This window comes from Bacillus rossius, chromosome 8 (assembly GCF_032445375.1).
Source record: "Bacillus rossius redtenbacheri isolate Brsri chromosome 8, Brsri_v3, whole genome shotgun sequence".
Taxonomy (NCBI): Eukaryota; Metazoa; Arthropoda; class Insecta; order Phasmatodea; family Bacillidae; genus Bacillus; species Bacillus rossius.
In genome coordinates, this window is record NC_086336.1 from 49,691,309 (window position 1) to 49,712,027 (window position 20,719).

General features: G+C 38.8%; 1 protein-coding gene across 3 annotated transcripts in view; it reads right to left on the reverse strand.

The window, feature by feature from the left end:
- Window positions 1-1,585: 1,585 nt before the first annotated feature.
- LOC134534898 (aquaporin-4-like) overlaps window positions 1,586-20,719 on the reverse strand; it is a 64,650-nt gene continuing 45,516 nt past the window's right edge. For all 3 annotated transcript variants that reach the window (XM_063373579.1, XM_063373580.1, XM_063373578.1), the window contains exons 2-6: window positions 12,265-12,467; window positions 9,911-10,054; window positions 8,371-8,607; window positions 6,193-6,273; window positions 1,586-3,298 (exon numbers count right to left, since the gene is read on the reverse strand). In XM_063373579.1, coding sequence (XP_063229649.1) covers window positions 3,134-3,298; window positions 6,193-6,273; window positions 8,371-8,607; window positions 9,911-10,054; window positions 12,265-12,467 — 830 coding nt within the window. In that variant the 3' untranslated portion in view covers window positions 1,586-3,133. The remainder of the gene's footprint in view (window positions 3,299-6,192; window positions 6,274-8,370; window positions 8,608-9,910; window positions 10,055-12,264; window positions 12,468-20,719) is intronic.

The following is a 20,719-nucleotide window of genomic DNA, read 5'->3' on the forward strand; positions in this document are numbered from 1 at the left end:
TTTGGTGGGGAGTAAACCTCTACCGCCTTGTTCAGGCGTTTCGCCGGTGGTCCAGAATGTCATCTCGCGAGATGAAGCAAGACGCCCTGCTTGTCAGAGCTGAGCGAGGTTCCACTCACCTGGACCAAGTCTCGCGCACCCCTGCAGGGCCCGCCAACGGACAAGTGGACAAAGGGAATGCCATCCAGCCAGTCCACTACCAACCTTGTGAACTTTGCTCACGAAATTCGTGGATTAGAAATCTCTAGACTAGTCGTTTCCAAACTTTTGCAGCTGGCGACCCACCTTTCCTTATAGGAGTACCTCCACGGTCTATCGGCCCATGGTGGAGTATAAAAAACCTAATTATATCGTATCCCTTCCTTATGTACGAGGGCTGTTTTTTTTCCAACCTCCGAAAGGCTATATAAAAAAAGGAAATTTACGTAAAATAGTAATTCTACCACCAAAAGTACAGTAGGGTCTTACTTATTTTAATACATAAAAGCCAAAACTATCGAGGCATTTGTCATATCGTAACACAAGCTTGTCTATGCATGTTTAGAAGAAATTAGCCGCCAGTGAATAGAGATAACAGGACAAGTGCCTTATCTCCCGCTCCCTCACGACACCACTGTGAGGCGGGTGGACTAATTGTGCGGAGTATTGTGCCTCATTATTCATTTTCTTGCGATTTTTTTTTTTAAAGGTTTCTGGTTAATATTTAGTACCGCCATATTAAGTACCTATAACTTAACCGTTACGTGAATTTTAAGATGGGAATTATTTTAATAACATTCCTTGTAAACAAATCTTGTTCAATGCTGGGCTTAACGATTTTTACAAGTATTTTTTCCCTTTTATCACAGCAATTTCTAATTGTTTTGATATTTCCGTCTTGTTTCTTGATGCTAATCGTTATCTGCGTTTAATGGTGACTAGCAACGTTTACGATTCCAATAGCGAATTCTAGTGGCGGGCGCAGTAAGTATGCAAGTGATCGGCATTCAGAAATTTTGGTGTTTGAAAAGCTAATATTTTGTTTACTAATTTATCACGCACGGCTTCATTTTAAGTATTCCATGGTTATATTTAGAATCTTTTTTCATATTATAAAAGATAATCGTAGCATGAAAACGAATTTTCTAGCTACAGAGATTAAATTTTTTATATATCATTGCGATTCCCGAAATATTCCGATAAATTTTAGGTTTAAAATTTTTCAATGACGTTATAATGTTAATATAAAACAAAATATGTTTGTTAAAATGTTCATTCTGGTGATTTTTTCTTTTCTCCTTTTTATTCCTTGTTAAGATAATAAAAATAAAAATTAAATACCTTTAGTCTATTCCTCCACTGAAGTGGACAATTTATATTTGGTACGTGAAGTTTATCAAACCTTTTTAATGTCCAGAGTACCACATACATACATTATAGAGAACATAATTTATGCATTTGAACAAAAATTGTTTTACTTTACTTTAATATATTTAGAGCGTAAAATTATCAACACACAAAAAGTGTTACTATAAAAAATTTAATTAGTTATATCTTAGATATTGGTAGTGTGCAAGGGTTCATGAAACTAATGAAGAGACGACTCTTATAAACAGTTCATTTTATTTCTTATAAATGATCTCTAAACTCTTACTATCCACAGTCTAGATAAGCAAGGTACAGTCTGCATATCAAAATTTAGCAGAGTCGAAGCTTCCACCTTTTGAAGTGTTTCGTAGTGACTTGTTTCATTTTCTTTTTACCAGCCTGCCTTCCAGACTTGATTATCATACAGGTAAACCATATATCAAAATAGCAAACATTTCAATTCTTTAGTAGAAGAATCTCAATTTTGTTGATTTTCGTGGATTCATTCTGTAAATTTAAAATTGCCTGAATGATTAAAAAAAAGTATTTGTGGCATTTGTATGAGTTCCCACTATATTCAACGTCAGATACAGACAGGTTTTTTTATGGGGTAACTTTTTTAAGCAGCCTTACGCTAGAAATAGTTTATTTATAAATCTTAATTTTCCATTTAGATAACAGATATAACTCTTCCCTTGTACGTTTTAAAAGCAAAATAATTACAATACACACATTCATTTAAAATATCTGTAATGAAAACAAAAAATTGACACAAATTTATTCAGCAAGTCGCTTCGACACTGCACTGCAGAAGTTAGCATTGAAAACACAAACATTTGTTTCTTAATGTGCAGAAAAACTGTGACGTGAGTCTCCAATTATGTTTTTTTAATCTTTATTGTACTTTTATAAACACGGTGACAACTATATACAAGACAACTCCAGTGAGTATTAAAATTACAGACCGTAGTACTATAACTACACAAATTCAACATTCACTAAAAATTTATCTACGTAAATAGTGAAAAAGTACATACTTTGTGAAAAACAACTATATAAAAGCGTAAAACTTTATAACATTTAAAATATTTTACATAAATAAACAAATTTAAATTTAAAACATGATAAAATATCACTTGGTGATTCAGTACGTAAGTTTTACTGAATGTAAAAAATCTGGACAACCAACAGGTATATCCTAGAGCGTGCATGAGCACCAACGACGCCTTAAAGGTACGCAGTAGAATACAAACACTATAAAACTACACGTGTGAATATAAAAACCACCATCTACAGGGGACTTAAAGAGAACAAGGGGGGTGGGAAAGGAAGTCTCCAACTTGCGTGTGGGGGAACATCGAAAATCCAAGGAAGATACCGTCCGCCCACCAGATCTTAAAATCTCCTAATTAAATGCAAAAGTGTAGGGGAAGAAGAAAAAAAACAACTACGTCGATACAGAGCAGTAGCTGCACACAGATGTAAGCCACTGTCTTTACACGCCGAGTTGGCTTCTGTCACGAGTTTCCAGGTCATTTACAATTTCACTGAAGGATTTTGGTGTGATTTTTGTGTAGAGAAAATGGTTTTTTTGAGAAGTTTCAACACAAAAATGCTTAAGAGCCTTAAGTGTTAAAAACAGAATTGCAGGTCAAAGGATTTCAAGTAAGAGCAATGACCAAGAAACCACGGCGCGCGCGTGACTGAAGAGCCTTAACGGGGCGACGTCCGGCTCCCGACGCAAGAAGACTGGGCGCGTGAGGTGAAGAGCCTTAACGCGCCGGCCTCAGGGGACTGCCGACTCCCTCGCGCGGGACTCCGCCGCCTTGGCAGCGGCCCCTGGACTCGTCGGCAGGTCCAGCTCTTGCGGGCGGTCCGGGGTTGCGGAGAAGACCAGCCTGTAGCCCGACGAGGCGACGGCAGCTCCCAGCATGGGGCCGGCCCAGTAGATCTGCCAAAACACCCGGCCGCCACCGGACCATCTCTCAGCGGCGCGCGAAAACCACTCCCATTCTCACGCGCCACGTCTTAATTCCGATTTTAAAACTACCCTTGCATCTGTTGCTATCGCGTCAGTATATTCACGTACTGCACTACAGTGTACGTAAAAGGTTGCGTAATCATTGCTTGCACACATTTTTTTTACGCCCTTCATATTAAACTAAATATATTTTTTTTAATTATTTGTGATAGAAAGAATTTTTAATAAAATACTAAAAATTGTTTAATAACTACATAATTAAAAACTCAGATGGCGTTCCAAGAGCCTTAAGATTGGGAAGCCTAAGATGCCCATAAAGTTATGCCATTCCCGATTACACCCGAACAATTCACCTTCGGCAAACTTCGGAGTATTGTTTTTGTAAATGTAAACGGGAAGCCTTTTTTTCCACAGACGAGAGAGCAAAACGCCCGATCGTGCATCTTCGGTTCCTCTATATAATACAACTTGCGGAGATACGAAATTATTCCAACACGTTTACGAGAAATCGCCTTTTATTCATTAACATACTCATGATAATAAATGGTCAATTAGGTTAGGTTAGCTACATTATAAATACTTTAAAACATCGTGGACGTTTGATTTGGTTAGGATAGCAACATTAAAGATAGTGTGAAATCATGTAAACGGTTTCCTAGCGCTGGATAGCTACATATTAGAAAGTTATTTGCTAAGCACCCATAAAATGATTTTACAGTATTTTTAATGTAGCTATACTTACCTAATATAACCAACCATCCACAATGTTTTAAGTATTTATAATGTAGCTAACCTACTGAATAATTCTTTAAATTACTTATTGCTTATTTTCTGTACATCGCTTAAACAATTTTTCCATTCGACTAAATTCACGTGCCATTTTTACACTCCAAACATTAATAAACAATGCCCGTGTTTTTATTTTGAATTTACAAAAACAAAACTCCGAAGTTTGCCGAAGGCTAATTGTCCGGGTGTAATCGGGAATGGCAGAACTTTATGTGCATCTTCGGCTTCCCCTTAAGATTCAACGTACGCTTACAACCAGCTAGGAACAATGTATAATTCGGTTAAGTCATTAAGTTATTAAATCTCACCTTGCAATTTACTCTTTAAAACAATCACCTTAGTGAATATTTAATTGCTCGTGTACTAATGGCACAGCATTTTTGTCCAATGAGTGTTGTTGGAACAGGTAAATTTCTTCGAGCAATAAACTATTTAGAGTACGGAATAAAATGTCAACTTAACATTACCAAGGTCGTTCAGTAAAATTTACTTTTAAAGTGTCAAAAGTTTTGAACTTTCAGTTTAGATAATGCTTATCCGTTATAATAAAATAACCAGCTAATTCTAAATGCAACATAAATTACGCTGAAATTTATGTTGTGTCTGAAATGAAAAATCAGCTGAAATTTAGGTTATCGTACGGCCTTTAGAGATTAGAATAATAAATGTCACTTTGTACGAGTATGACAGAATAATCGCTAACGCACGAACCGTCAATGTAATGGCACACTCGACAGCCAGATACGTGGTTATTTTTAGGTTTTATGAAGTTTACCAAACTGCTCAGTAAAACATTTACAAGATTTCAATCCAATGCTGGACTATGTAGTCCACATAAAACTTGAGAAAACTTTCAGTACACGCAACTATAACAATCTTTACCTACCTTAAATCACATCATACCATAAAATGTATAATACCAAATTTTAATAACTTCCCAAAAAAATTCACATTTCCTATCATACGTAATAGTATGAATTCACGTCATGCATAATGATATTGATTTAATAAACCAAAATATTACAAAATTTCTCTTAATTCAGTTTAACTTTAGTGATTGACGGCTTGTAACAAGAGAATTCTACAAACTCCTTAAGACTACGTTTAAATCCACGATGTCCATAAAAGAATGTCCTAGTTTCAATTTTATAGTTTTAAAATTTTAATTAACACTATTTACAACGAATCATACGCCAAATTTAAGGTAAACTTAGTTTTTCTTACAAATGTTAGACATTTTCAATATGCGAACCTCTATACCTCCAACATTAAGTCCCATTCTTCACTCCCTTTGGTTAACAAGTCCGGAGAAATGGAAGCAATAGCCCATTAAATTCTGAGTATTAACTCTGGCAATTCATTAGGTAGCAGCGGAACGTTGACACTATCATTTATAAAACCCCAAAGGCAAAACAAATTCTCATGGCGTTATGTCAGGTGAATTTGGAGGCCAGCGAAAAAAGAGCTGTCATGTCGATCATTAGGTCCATTCATAGTCTTGTGGTTTTTAAAGCATGCAGAAACTGTAACCGGTAATGGACTTTCCAACGAAACGCACGTTGTAACAGAAAAAAATCGCTTTACGCTCAGGATACGCCATTTAACTAGATGGCGCTGCAAGCGAGAAAACTAACAAGGCACAGTACTCGCGCGGGAAGCCTTTTCACAGACTAGAGAGGCAAACGCCCGATCGTGCATCTTCAGGTTTTTTTTTTTTTTTTGGTTCATTGTAAATAAATATGGCGGTGTTGATAAAAGTATACTAATGGTCAGTCAGGTTAGGTTAGCTACATTATAAATACTTTAAAACATTGTGGACGGTTGATTTGGTTAAAATAGCTACATTAAAGATCCGGAAAAAAAAAGCCATGAACTTCGGGGAACTTCGGGTGTGGCTCTCTCGTCTGTGAAAAGAAGGCTTCCCGTACTCACGCATGCTCTTATCTAAAACTTACTCCTTTAATGTGACCTTGAACCAACAATTTACAACGTTTGTACCCGATATTAAAATGCATAACTGGCACATTCTTTCATGGACACACTGTGTAATAGTTTTACATGGAACCTGCTCTTACCCAGTGGTGTTCCCAGCGGTTTGTCCACACAGCAGGCCCCAGAGTCCTGGCGGGGTTCATGCTTGCCCCAGTCATCGGCCCCTGCACACGAACAAATCTTCATCATCTTCAAGTAGTGTACAAGTATCGGGCAAAGTCGCTGTCCGAGTTTGGTTTGTACGCTCGCTTCTAAACTAAGTGAAATGAGTTTTGATGTGGTTTTTTTTACCATTATTTAGAGAATTTCTTCCGGAAGATGATGTGTGCGTCATAAATTCGCATTAAATTTAAAAATATTGGAGAAATCTCAATTTATGCAAACAATTCGTAAACAGATGCTTTTAGGGTGCTAACATTGCTTATGCTGTACGCAGCTATATTTAACTCTACCTAGAAACTATATCTGAGTGTTCATGAGCAAACCATTGTTTTTTTTTAACACCGAACATTTGAGTACTTGAAACTATTGAGTACTTACTAAAAGTAATTTACGCCATAAACCCAAATCTCATTTGTGCGGAGCTGTGGCGGTTACTACTTAATACACTAAATGTTACTGGTCTCTCACAGTATAGCGCAATAAGCCAATGTAGTTGGGACGACATATATGATTTCAATACTCTACCACAAATGTAATTTTCCCTAATTTCTAGAGCTAAAAATGTTGAAGTAATCTAGAAAATTAATCCCGCAAGTAGATACAATTCTCAAATAATCCAATAACTTCAAGTGGTCGATTTTATTTTGGCCACGTAAAACCCTTATATCTTAATACTTTGTATCTATTTCTGTTTAAAGAATCTTATGTTAGCCACAAGAACGTTTGTTTAATTATGTAGACCAAGACCAGAATTAGATTTAACATTGTTATGATACCCTAATATGGATACTTTTATATTTTTAAAAAATAACATAATTTGAATAATCTCTGCAGGATATTTTGTACTCCTATGTGTAATATAGCCTTAAATTAGTTTCATAACTAGTAACTTAACTACTTAAGTCTCAATTTAATATAATTTAGAACTACTCACATGTAATAAGACAGCAATGTCGAGGAAAACTCGAAAAGTTCTTTTATCAATCAAAGTATATCTGTAATGACCCCATTATTTCCTTAAAATCACTAAATAATCTAATATATATGCTGTACCTACAGCCTTGGCACTACGATGTACAAGTTGGCAACTTAGGTATTACAAACCAGATAGGATTAAAATCGACAATTTCAGTTGTCTGTTCATCGCGAAAAAAATAAGTTAAATACAACCATATATGCAGACTTAGGGTTAAAGTTCACAATTTTGATGTTAATGTAAGATGTTTCTTGTCAAGAAAGATAATGGGAACAGAGAAAGCACTGAAGGCAACACTAAGCATCCGGATATATAACTAAAATATTTCCTACAACCACCGTTAAAATTCTGTCGTAAAAATATTTTATTATATTAATGGTAATGCGGCGCTACGTTCACTGCTGCCCCGTGTGCTCGGAGTGACATGCGGCGCTACGTTCACTGCTGCCCCGTGTGCTCGGAGTGACATGCGGCGCTACGTTCACTGCTGCCCCGTGTGCTCTGAGTGACAGGCGGCGCTACGTTCACTGCTGCCCCGTGTGCTCGGAGTGACATGCGGCGCTACGTTCACTGCTGCCCCGTGTGCTCTGAGTGACATGCGGCGCTACGTTCACTGCTGCCCCGTGTGCTCGGAGTGACATGCGGCGCTACGTTCACTGCTGCCCCGTGTGCTCGGAGTGACATGCGGCGCTACGTTCACTGCTGCCCCGTGTGCTCTGAGTGACATGCGGCGCTACGTTCACTGCTGCCCCGTGTGCTCTGAGTGACATGCGGCGCTACGTTCACTGCTGCCCCGTGTGCTCGGAGTGACAGGCGGCGCTACGTTCACTGCTGCCCCGTGTGCTCGGAGTGACATGCGGCGCTACGTTCACTGCTGCCCCGTGTGCTCGGAGTGACATGCGGCGCTACGTTTACTGCCCGTGTGAGGGCGATTGGAAATGGCGAATCTTATTTCCCGGTTCTCGAAACCCATGTTGGGCACTGGTGTCAGGCATGTAAAAGACCCCATCTTTCTCCTAACCAGGACCACACCCTAACGGGATTATATGCATGGGGGAGTATTGATGAATGAGGTGTGAACCTAATGTGCATGCCCGTGTTCGGAAGGGCACTCAGTAGTCACCAGGATGGAGGAGACGGCGATGATAAGGAAGGCGAACTTGAGCGCGACGGAGTCCTGGCGCGCGGCGTTGCGGTCGTCCCAGCACGAGCACACCATGAGGACGAGGAAGGCGGTAGCCACGCCCTCCAGCACCAGTGACTGCGGCAGGGACAGTCCCTCGTGCGGCGCAGTCACGCACAGCGCGCAGCACGACCCGTTGGGCGCCGCGTGGCTGAGCACGTGCAGCGGTACCAGCACCTGCGGCGCGCCGACACCAGACACCCGAGTGCACCGTGCATCATCTACATCGTCACACTACTGCATACGCGGTACTTCTTGGGAAACAGCTTCAGCGAATATTTAGACTGACCGGTAAATATATTTTGTAAATTTAGCAAAATGGTACAAGATTCTTCAGTATTATCTTTGAAAGATTTGTGCAATGGGAGTGCATGACTTGATGTAGGCTTTTGGACATACGCCATTGTTTAGCACATGTATGTCTGTAGAAGAAAACTACAAAAAAAAATAAACACTCATTGTGTTGTCATCATTTGTGTTTTTTTTTCTCGTTCTGTTAGTCCAGTTTTCTTTGTTTTTCTTTGTTTGTTGACCATATTCCTGTTGTGGAGTATTGTGTGGCGTTAAATCCTGACAACAGCAATTTTATCTTAATTTGCTTTTTTGTCATGTGTTTTTTGTAGTTTTCTTTTACACACGTACATGCGCTAAGCAATGGCGTATGTCCAAAAGCCTACATCAAGTCAAGATTCTTCAGTGTTTCGACTATTTCATTTTATAATCTGTTTATATAGTCAACTTTTGCGGTCCAAAACAGTCTGACTACGTATAACACAAAATATAAAGATAAAACATTACTAAAATATTAAACATGAACAATACAGTAACATTATAATTTTAGATTCAGGAGTGACGAGCAATTTGAGTTTGGCTATTATCGTTGGTAAAGCTAAGACATTTAATTTGAATATCGTTATATAAGTTTGAATGTCCGGCGAGGCAATGGCCAAAAAAAATAATGGAAAAGCTGGCACAAAAATGCTACACATAAATAAGCTGAATTAGTAATTAAATATGTTTGATTACGGAGTAAATTTTTATTTCAATATTTTATATCCCATGTCTTATTTTCCCGCGCCAACAATTTTTGTACCTCGTCAAAGGCAGCCAGGGGCACAACAACAAGGGGGGGGGGGGGGGCTCAAGAATATTTTGCCCCCCCCCCCCCCCTTTTCTGAAACCTTGAAGTGGGGGTAAACGGGGGCAAAGACAGTGCTGTGTAATCAATTTTTAGATAATAAAACTGCTTTAAATCACCATTTTCCACCTTGAAATACAAATTTTCCCGGGGGAGGACCCCCGGACCCTACGCTTCAATAGGGGGGGATCGATGATTCATTATAAAAAATTATATTGCCCCCCCCCCTTTTTTTTTGGAAATTTAGTTGTTGCATCCCTGGCCTTAGCTAACCGGTGTGACTGACCGAAAGCCGCGTGTTTGACTCCCTGTCGGGTCGCAGGCACTTCGCGTCCTCCTCACCTGCATGAAGCCGTAGCCGACGATCGCGCCGCCGCACTCCGCCAGCAGGTAGACTCCCGCCATGGGCAGGCTGACCTTCCCCAGCACCACGGCGGCCAAGGTCACGGCCGGGTTGAAGTGCGCCGAGCTGATGTGGCCGAATATCTGCGGCGCGACACAACCTTCCCCTTAACACCGCACTTATGCTCGAACAAACACCGGAGGAAGCAACATAACGGAGGACAATAATAAACACTAAGTTTTATTATATACGGTTTTTATACTCAATTTTTAAATTTTTGACGTGACAACATCTAATAAATCGATGAACGCCGGCTGCACGCACGAAAAAGGATGACTGTCACGTTGCGCTCATTGTACGCTTGCGCCGCATCTATAGCTCTTCCATTCGATTGGAACAACCATCGATTTGACTTTTTCGAGGCACATTAAACTTCTAACACTCCCATTCGTTTCCTACTTTTCATATCATCGTCCTATCCTTAACAGAATAACAGATTGGAAGAAGTTAAATAGCAAACATGTATAAAGAGTTTTAGTTAAATAATCTCTTCGTTAAAGTAATAAACATATTTGAATTAATGAGTGCAAAGAAAAGTAAATTTATCAATTAAATTGTAGATTTAATTTCACTCCTCCTTTGTATCCATACAAAATAGTGATAATTCAATAAAAAATTATTCAATTGTATTCATAAAAGTTTGCAATCATTTCATCAATGTTATTTTATGACATCACATTAAACTATCGTCCGTAAACCGACTTTACAGAAAAAACAATTTTGTTTCATGAATTTTCATCTTAAGCCAGTATGAAATCATATGGTAGTAAAGTTTTGTATCAACCATTCGTATTTAGCTTTCACATATAAAGCCTTAATTTTTACTGTACAGGAACGTAACTTAAACAGATTTAACCCGTGGCAATAACACATCTTGGCACAACCCCCTCTTTTTTCTCGAACAACCAAATAAAAACCTTCCCCGACAACATCACACATCGCTACAACATTTAAGTCCACTATTGCATATATTTTAAATTCAACTTACGATGGTAAAATTTCTTTTTTTTTAAATACATCGCAACTTATAAAGCGCGTGAAAACACCAGTTTTAAAAATATATACGATATGCACGAATGTTATAATTCAGTACAAATAAATAAAGTTCATCTGCCCTCCCTATATTTAGTTTTTTTGCTAAACACTAGGATTTTTAAGTAAATATCGACAGTAAAAAATTACTCCGCCATTTTAGCGCACCCCAAATGCAGCGCCAAGGACACAAGTCCCGTCTGGCCCTCCCCCTAGTTACGTCCCCACGAGTATCGTTTATAAACAAAGTTAGTATCTTACCAAAACCTTAACTCTAGGTTTTAGTTTGTACAGGTTGATAAAATTTTTATTTCTCTCAGTTCCAGTAATACACGGGAATTTTCAACATTTAGGCCGTGACCGAAGTGTAGGAAGAATTGGACTTTAGATTGGATGTGTGCCGTATTAATAAAGGTGCACATATTGAAAATTTGTAAAAAAAAGTTATTTCATGTTTAATTTTATTTATGATTTGTTGTAAATAGTCAAAATTAAACTTTTAATACACCATAGAAACAAGGGACACTCGCCCATACCGAATACGTGCGAATGCAAAGTTTTCTCGACGGCAGTGCACGGTGTACTGTTACACTCATACAGAGTATTTTACGTTAATTGTTTTGGTTAATGAGCATCAAAATTGTAATTATGTTTACGGTATAAAATTAGTACTGTGATATGTAGAAACAAATTTTGCTCTATGGCACCTGATATATCTTTGGTAGAAAGAAAATAAAAACTGTTGTTATTACATGTAATGGAGGAAAAACAGAAGAAAATAAAAAAAGTGTGTGTTCATTATTTTATAAAAGATATAAATTGTTATAAACTTGGGTGTTCCAGACTATATATCAATAAGGACCTTTCGTCGCCTGAGAATTGGAGTCGGAACTGAGATATAGGCATTTGAAAGTTCAAACAACTATGAATATCATGACATAGAACAAAATAATATTGGTCTTAAATTAAGAACAAACATTTTTATGTGCGTATACGTGTGTGGATATTGTACAAATGAATACTAATATTAATTTCATGGCCATAGCATAAAAAACCCTAAAAAGTGGACACAGAACACTCCAATACTCAGGCGGCGCTTTATTACTCACCCAGTGGTCTGAAAGTAAGTGGTCTTATGCTCGTTACGTAAGTAGCTAAGCCCGCGCAGGAAAATTTTTTAATATTCATCAAACCAATGTAATAAATTTAAATAGTCACTGCTGAAACCAGTACAACGGGGGTAGGGGTAGGGGGAACTCGCCTGGATGACGACGGACACTGTGCAGCCGGCGGCCACCGCCTGCTGGAAGCCGGACAGCCGCTCGTCGGACAGCCCCACCACGCCGGACATGCAGATGAAGAACACCATGAGCGCCGTGCCCAGGAACTCTGCGAGGGCGATAGTGGCGGCGACGGACCAGCACACACCACCCTCCCGCCAGCTCTCCAGCCGCTTGCGCGCGCCTGCGGGGCACGCCACCACCAACACTGCTTCACAGGAGTTAAGGCCCCGCGCCACAGCCACCACCAACACCGCTTCACCACGTTAAGAGGCCACTCCAGTGTTTCAGGGGCACTACGCAACCCGCGTTGATCTCTTAACATTCAATGCTATTTTCATTTTGCTTATAACTAACTAACTAATATAGATTTAGAAATGATGCTTGCTTGATATGTAAGACAACGATGCTCTTATCAAAGCCCCTTTCTTCAAAAAGGTGCGTAAATTATGGTTTTATACTAATCTTTACTAAATATGCAAAAGTGTAATGTCTAGGTTTGAACCATAATTTATGCACGTTTTTGAAGAAAGGGGCTTTGATAAGAGCATCGTTGTCTTACACATCAAGCAAGCATCATTTCGAAATCTATATTAGTTAATTAGTTATAAGCAAAATGAAAATAGCATTGAATCTTATGAGGTTAACGCGGGTTGCGTAGTGCCCCTGAAACACTGGAGTGGCCTCTTCCCCGCGCCACAACAGCAGCTACAGCTGTTTTGCTGGCACAGAGAAAAAGAGGTTTGTTTGAATCAAACAAATATTCGTTTATATATGGCGAAACAAATATTTACTTGGTGGAACAAAATATTTTGTTACTTTAACCAAACTCTGTTAAGTAACAAAAATAATTTTGTTACACCTAACCAAATATATGTACATTTGAGTATACAAAATAATTTTGTTGGGTCAAGAGAATCTTTCCTACTACAAAATATTGTTTCAATTAACAAAATATATTTGTTTCGCCATATATAAACAAATATTTTGTCGAGTCAAACAAACCTTCCTCTCACAGTGTGGTCATCACACGCGATATTAAAAATTCCTCAAGAAAATCACTTTTGAAAACTTCACATCTACCACACATAAACAACACACAGAACATTTAACAAAACAAGACAAAACCGTTCTTTATATTAAAATCAATAGCCCTTCAATAGAAATGAGTAAATTAATTTAAAACAATTAGGTGTGATAACCGAAGGTTAGTGGTAGACATCTCGTGTATATACTTCGATAAATTAAGAGTTTGCTGCTCTCAAATCCACAATTTAAAGGTTTGTGAAAGGTTTTACTAATTAAATAGACGTTCGTAAAATTGTTTCTATAAACTTAAAAGCCAATTTATATTTCAATCCTAGCATGAACACAAGAGCATGTTATGCTTTTCGATTAACAGTAGCTGTGTATTTTTCAGAAATTTTATGATTGTTAAAAAAATTTAAACGACGAAGAACACATACAAACTTATTTAATTATGAACTTTATATCACGATTACATGCTCAACTCATGCTAAGATTGAGACACATTGGCCGTCAATGTTAAAGAAGTCATTAAATAACCACACATTAAATTGGCAAAGACACGAAATTATAAACTATCACCTTACGGATGTCTCTCACCATTTATAATTTCACTCTACCGCAAATATTGTATATTTCTGTAAAAGTTTTATTTTAAGCAATTTTAGATTTTAAATGTAATCAGTTAGGTAAATATTTACCAAGGTATCAATTTAGGCAAGTGTGAAAATATTTCTTCCATGGAATATCACCACACGTAAATGATTGGTAAAAATCTAGGGATGAAATTTCTACGAAATGCAAAAAATACTATCAAAAGGGAAACTACGAAAAAAAAATTCTACATGGTATGATAGAACCGAGCAAAACTTCTTTGATCACGGGGTCATTAAAGAAAAGAAAAAAAAGAGGAAAAAATGGTAATCTAATCGTGCATAACCCTTAGTAGAAAGAACCACATAGTAAATTGCCTGGTTAAGATTACACATTTTCATGTATGCTATACAGTAAGTAAATTTATCGATTCAATACAAAAAGTTTTTTAATTAAGTTATTTTTTTCTGTGAACACTTCTAATTGATAACTGGCATTGTTTTGAATTTATTGGTGTCTAAATTTAGAAGTTTTGGAAACCATGGAAAACAATGTCCATTACCGGAATTCAACACCGGGTCGTCTGTAATAGGCTTCCTGTCACAACAACCTTACAGCATGGAGGTTCCTTTCCCCTCCTCCAATAACCAAGCATTGCTGCTATATCAGTGGGTTCTGGGATATCTTCTCACATGGTGTCCATGAACAAATCAAGTCTCTCAGACAGTTCGCATTAAAGTGACATACGCACGAGCTACTAATACCCCCCCCCCCTCCTTCCTCTTCCGATCATAAGGGTGGTGGTGGTGGTGGTAGTCATGCGGGTGAATTACTGTCTTCCCTTAAGAGTACCACCTCCAGCTCGCATATTTTAGTCTGTAGACACCCCTTGTCTTGCGAAGCTGACCAAACAAAACTTAACACAGAACGTTTTTGGAAAATCTGTATCTAGGAACCAAGCCCAAGACTGGCTTACAAAATCAGGAAATCCTACAGCCAAAACTCCAAGTTAAATCAAAGAGTAATCTTTAACGTTATCTGAAAGTCAAGACTTTGCAATTCTGTGGACAGTAGAAAAACTCAATTTTTTTTTTCCATCACGCATGCATGTAGTCTGCTGGAAGGAACTTTCATCGATTTCTCCCGAAAAGGGTCCTGCTTTCCAAAAATCCTCAAGTACGTTAAATGGGTACGTGTTTATCCGACTCAAAGGTTTGGACTTCGGCTCTTAACATTAGTTAAATGGTTCTTAAAAGCTAAGTTACTATGTAATAATACGACTTAAAAAAATGTTTTTTGAAGACATTAATCTGCAGTAAAACTATGATCTCTAATCCTAGAGTCTTGACTCTTGGTTCCAAGGTTGTTATTGGCAAGCCGGGAGATCCTGCGTACGCGACAGCAAGCAAGGTGATGCAGTGGACAACCTTAACAATCCGGGAAGACCAGTGAGAAAATCCTATTCCAACCATCTCTTATTTAAGGTTCCCTATTTTAATTAATTCAAATGCTGGGAAAGTATCGCTAATCAACTGTAAAATAAATTATAACTACAGCACACTTGAAAACTTTAGTGAATAAATTATCTCAGTAACTACACTCAGTAAAGTTTGCCCTCTACATAAAAATTATCTTATTAATTGTGCAGTAGTAAAAAACACCGCTTCAGCACTTCAAACCTAATCGGAAAATAAGAATGTTGAAACATTTAATAGATACCCATGAAATTACGCCAACTAATATTTACACAGATAAAACCTTTTGATGTGTCACATCTTAGCTCTCGGTAAACAACATTTGGAAGTTAAAGTGGGAGTAATTCCATGCATGGAACTTTAAGTATGATGAAACTGATATGTGTAAGCCCGGTGCTGCTATCTGTGGTGGATGGTGCAAACCATAGTTCATTAAGAATAAGGGAAACTCTGTAGTATTAACCGTTTAATGAACTTTAACAATATGGATAGTATTTTAATAAACTTCCTTTCTTGTCGAAAATCAGGTCCAAAGCCGGGGTTTCATATTCGCTTTATCTTTGAAAGATTTGTGCAATGGGAGTGCATGACTACCTGCAAGCACCAAGAAAACTGTTTCTACGCTCATATTTGAATTGCAATTCTGGGCAGGAAAGCTAGCAACAATGCCAACTAAAGAACGCGTACATAAAATAACGTCAAATTCACATTATATACGTATCAAATATATCCAATGAAAAGTCTCAATACTCAGCTCGGACCATGTGTAAAACCTCCGCGATCACATAATACTTCACCAGCCACGAATTTCGAGAGTAAAATAAAAATCGATATAAAAAAAATAAAAAACTCTGCGAGCGCGAGAAAGATATTTTACACGTCCAAAAAGGCACACGAAAGTCACCAACGTAGTGACTATCTGTAGTACATAATTCACGTCGAGTAGACCCCGGCTCCGCGTGCGATCCAAAGGTCAGGCTCGTTAAGGAACTGTCCTCCCGCGCATGCGCAGTGGCCACTTCCCGTCACGTCTTCTCCATCGCGAGCCTGGAGGATGACCTCGCCCAGGTCCGCGACAGCCGAGTTCCAAGTGCGCAAACAGAAATCGTTGCAAGTCACCTCGACCGTTGATTGCCATCAGCGTATCAACAATATACTTCTAACATTTCAATTATTTTTTTCAATTTGGTTCCGAAACACTGTTAGCTAGTCCAAAACTAATGAAGCTAACTTTTATTCTCGACCGATACCTCAACCCTGAAGATGCCTTCTGTAATATAGACCGAAACGTCTGTACGATCTACCACTTCACCGCAGCTCAACCTCGAATGCCAACATGGTTTGCTAGATAACGACCCCGGAAGCATGAAATTTACGTTCTTCCAAAATCTCAAGTTAACTTTATGACTTTGAAATTTTAATTATTCGCAAGAAAAGGTTAGTTCACGGGATATTTTGTGAATTAACAACTTTACACAGAAATCATGTTTCAAATTCATAAGACGTAAGGCATAAGCAGTACTTTCAGTTTTAAGTTTTATTTTTAACTAATACTTCCAGCCCACATGGATTGTTATTGTTACTTACCTAAACTCATCGTGTGGTTCATAAAAACCAATATGCCTAGTTTCTATGTTGTATATTAATAATGCGACCGCTCCTTCCTTTGACAAGTCACCGCCACCAAACAAGGTGTAGCTAACACGAAAAACAAACCCGTCTTTTATGTAAGTTTTCCGCCACGTAATGGTCTTTGTGTGATATGGATGATTATCGAGGTTTACCCCATTATCGAATACCGATAATGCTGGTTCGAACTGTTGACGCCTCGCGGGCTAAGGACTCTCTGTGCGGAGGTTCAACAAGTTCACTCTAGACGAGGTCCACGAGTACGGGAAAATTTCAACAGACATTTCTCAAGACCTACCGGCCCGCCCATACAACTCCCTCTTGTTTCCAATCCCGCTAGGGCATACCCAAGAAGAGAAGGATCTTTTACATGTCCACATTCGGAGAATCAAATATGGGGGCATGGGTTCAGAGAACCGGGAAACAGATAAGTCATGTTTCCAACCGCTGCATGGTCCCGACAACTGGACAGCTACTTCCGAGAGGTTGAGGAGACTTCATCCTTAACTTCGGCGCCAACGAACCAGCTGCCATCCCGCCCGTATACACACCAGGTTACCGACGGTGTTTGCCCCCACCGGGGGTTCCAGGCAGTACCGTCACGGGCCCACGCCTATCGACATCCTTGGGACACTTCTGTCACCCAGTTGCTCGTGATCCAGCCGAGGGCATCTAACCTCTGCTAGCCGTGCAGGCTAGTACCCGAGCATTGAGTAGCTCGACACTTCCACTCGTCAACGGAGCTGGGACTCGTCTTGAGTGTGCTCCAGGCTTAGGAGCTACCACTGCCACCACGAGTCCATCTCCAATTCTGATCCAGGGCCGTTAAGAGGAAACTCAGCAGAGAACTTTCACAGTAAGGGATCAGTCCCGTGACACCCTTCATATTCAGGTAGAGTGCTGTCCCGGGCAGTTACCGACGTGGGACCGCCCCGACAAGACCAGGGGAGATTGTCCCCCGCCCGAAGGTTACAGCTATGCCAGGGCCCGGGGTGGCCTACGACCATGGACGTCCTCGGTTACAAACCTCAGATTATCCCCCCATCCGGGTTGACCAGGCCAGGACGACCCCCATGCCCAGCAACGGCCCTTCGCTATTTCCATAACCCATCACGAGTTCTTCACTGTTGAGCCCGATACCTTGAGACACCACCTAGGGTTTGGGGGTTTGGGGGTTTGGGGGTTTGGGGGTTTCCCCCCCCCCCCGATAGATTTTTCGAATCTTCCATGGTCGTAGTAACCGCCCGTCCACATCCTACTAACCTGCCAGAATACTCGTTACGACACAACCCTCCAACAGAGAACGAACGGGCTCACGCATCGCCCGATAATTCGTCGTTTACGCGCCAGGATCTTGAAGTAGCGGGTGAAAAAACCGCAAACCCTGGGAAGACCGCCCACGCCATGTTGAAATTTTGCTGAATCCAGTTTTTTTTACCAAGAAATTAAAAAAAAACAAATTCCCAAGTTATTTTGTATTTTTTTGCACATCTGTGAAAACCCAGGAAAATAGCTTTTCGTGAAAGAACCATTTTACGTAAGTAGTCTGGCAAAAGTCTTTATCATTTCAAAAGTGGACATGGTAATTATATCATACTTTTTTTAGTCCGTACTGTAAACATTTTGTAAGTGTTAAACATGAGTATATACAAATATTGTTTGTGTAATCATACAAACTAGTTGTAAAAAATTCGGGAAATTATGTAAATATTTTGTTGTCAATATATTTCAATGTCCCAATGTTATCACTTTGGATTGCAGCATGCATTTGATACGTAAACTGTAAATATGACATGTTTTTGTGTAAATTCCGTGTTTCATAGCCTTATGGTACCAAATTTAACCAAGACACTGTTAAGACAAAAAATGTCTTATCCAACACAACATAATGGCCAACTCTCAATTTAACGGTGATATCCCCTAGCTCTTAACGAATTTGTACCGAAATTCTTACTTTTAACGAACGCGCGTAGTAAGCAGCACATTCAAGTCAGAGACTAAGTTTTGTCTCAAAACTTAAGTTATTTTAACAGATCTGTCAGTATGACATGAGATTATACTATGCTTATAATTAAATGTGATATTACAAAGGTTTTCTTTGACAGACATATAAACACCTCAAATTTAGGCTAATTAGTAAAACATGTAAACTTCACTTTAAGATAAACAAAAAGGTAATGCCGTAAAGATTTAAGTATTTATTATATTCACGAGCAGTAAAATATTTGGTTTCCTATCCCAACAAAATTTTTTTTACAAAAACGCGAGTTAATTTAAACGAAGCTTTAGACACACTAAAGCACCCCTTTTCCAAAAGCGCGAAACTAAAATGTTTTAAATGTATTGACCTGACCATGTGACAAAAAATTTTGTGGCCGTCAAAAACATTTTAGAATTTTACCTGCCCAAAAACCAAAAATCGAGGTGGGAAAACTGGAATAATAATGAATTAAGTATTATTTACTGTAGTCTTGCCCATATAAATTAAAGGAAAAATCTAATGGAAAATTTCCTTATCGGGAATTTAATAGCACCTAACAGGTCAGCGTATACGATATTGTTTTTGTTTACTTTGCCACAACTGCTGGATTAATTGTTCTAATATCCGATTTCCTTTAAAGCTGCACCGCAGACCGAATATTATCAACTTTGTTGATTGTTAGCTGGGGGTACACGGCCTGATAAGAATCGATAGCGCCATCAGTGGAAACTACCCGTGGAGTCACTGTGGGCTAAGGTCATGTTCCGAGACTGAATAGTTCAGCTGCTAGTCACACTCGCACATATTACACATATTGGGCGATAGTAGAGATGTAAAAGTAACGAAAAAAAGCGTACCCGTATGTATTCGTTACTATAACAATTAGTACTCGTTACTGTCGTATCGTTACGTTACTCTTTACTTCTGATACCTCATAACATGCTATGTTATGTCTTATGTTAGAGCAACGAATCGAGTCGTATTGCGTACGCGTATACAGTATGACGTCGCGGCGTCGCAACATTCGTTATTTGTAGACTTACATTACATACCAAACTGCGTAAGGTGCATTTTTTTTTTTTTCACTTTTCCGTATTTTGAACCAGACTTGTGTTTAAGTCATTCTAAATTTAATTTGATTTGATAGGTAAAGTGTAGAACGACAAGGGAACTTTTCCATACTACGAAATGCATTCGTGTGTAACGTTTAGTTACTCGGTACTAGATGGGACACCCGTTACTCAGTACCGAATACATACGGTTTGCCACAGCTCTAGGCGATAGTGCTAGTTACTCGTCTGTGAGGAAAGTTTATGAGAAGTTTACAACGCAACACTGCTCAGAAGAGGTTTGGCGTGATGTTACGTTAAAATAACTTTCTCTTAATTTTATTTTTATTGTATCTCGTTCAATAATAAATGTCACGTTTTCATCAATTTTTTATACTCAAGATTATTACTCCAACAACCGATAAAAATTGCAGAGCTCGCTATAAATTGACGAAAACTAATGTCCAAGACCGGATAGCAGAGCCGTGGGAAACATAATACAAACAATAACTCTGCAGGTTATTCAAAAGTAGTAATAAAGCTACTTAATTCAAGACTACGCAAGTTGGAATTAATTGTCACACTTTATCAAAGAGAGCCGAGAGTTTACTGCGGGTTAGAAATATAGTTAAACTTAAGTACTACCAACCCGTTTTAAACAGTAAGAAAGTTAACCTCAATA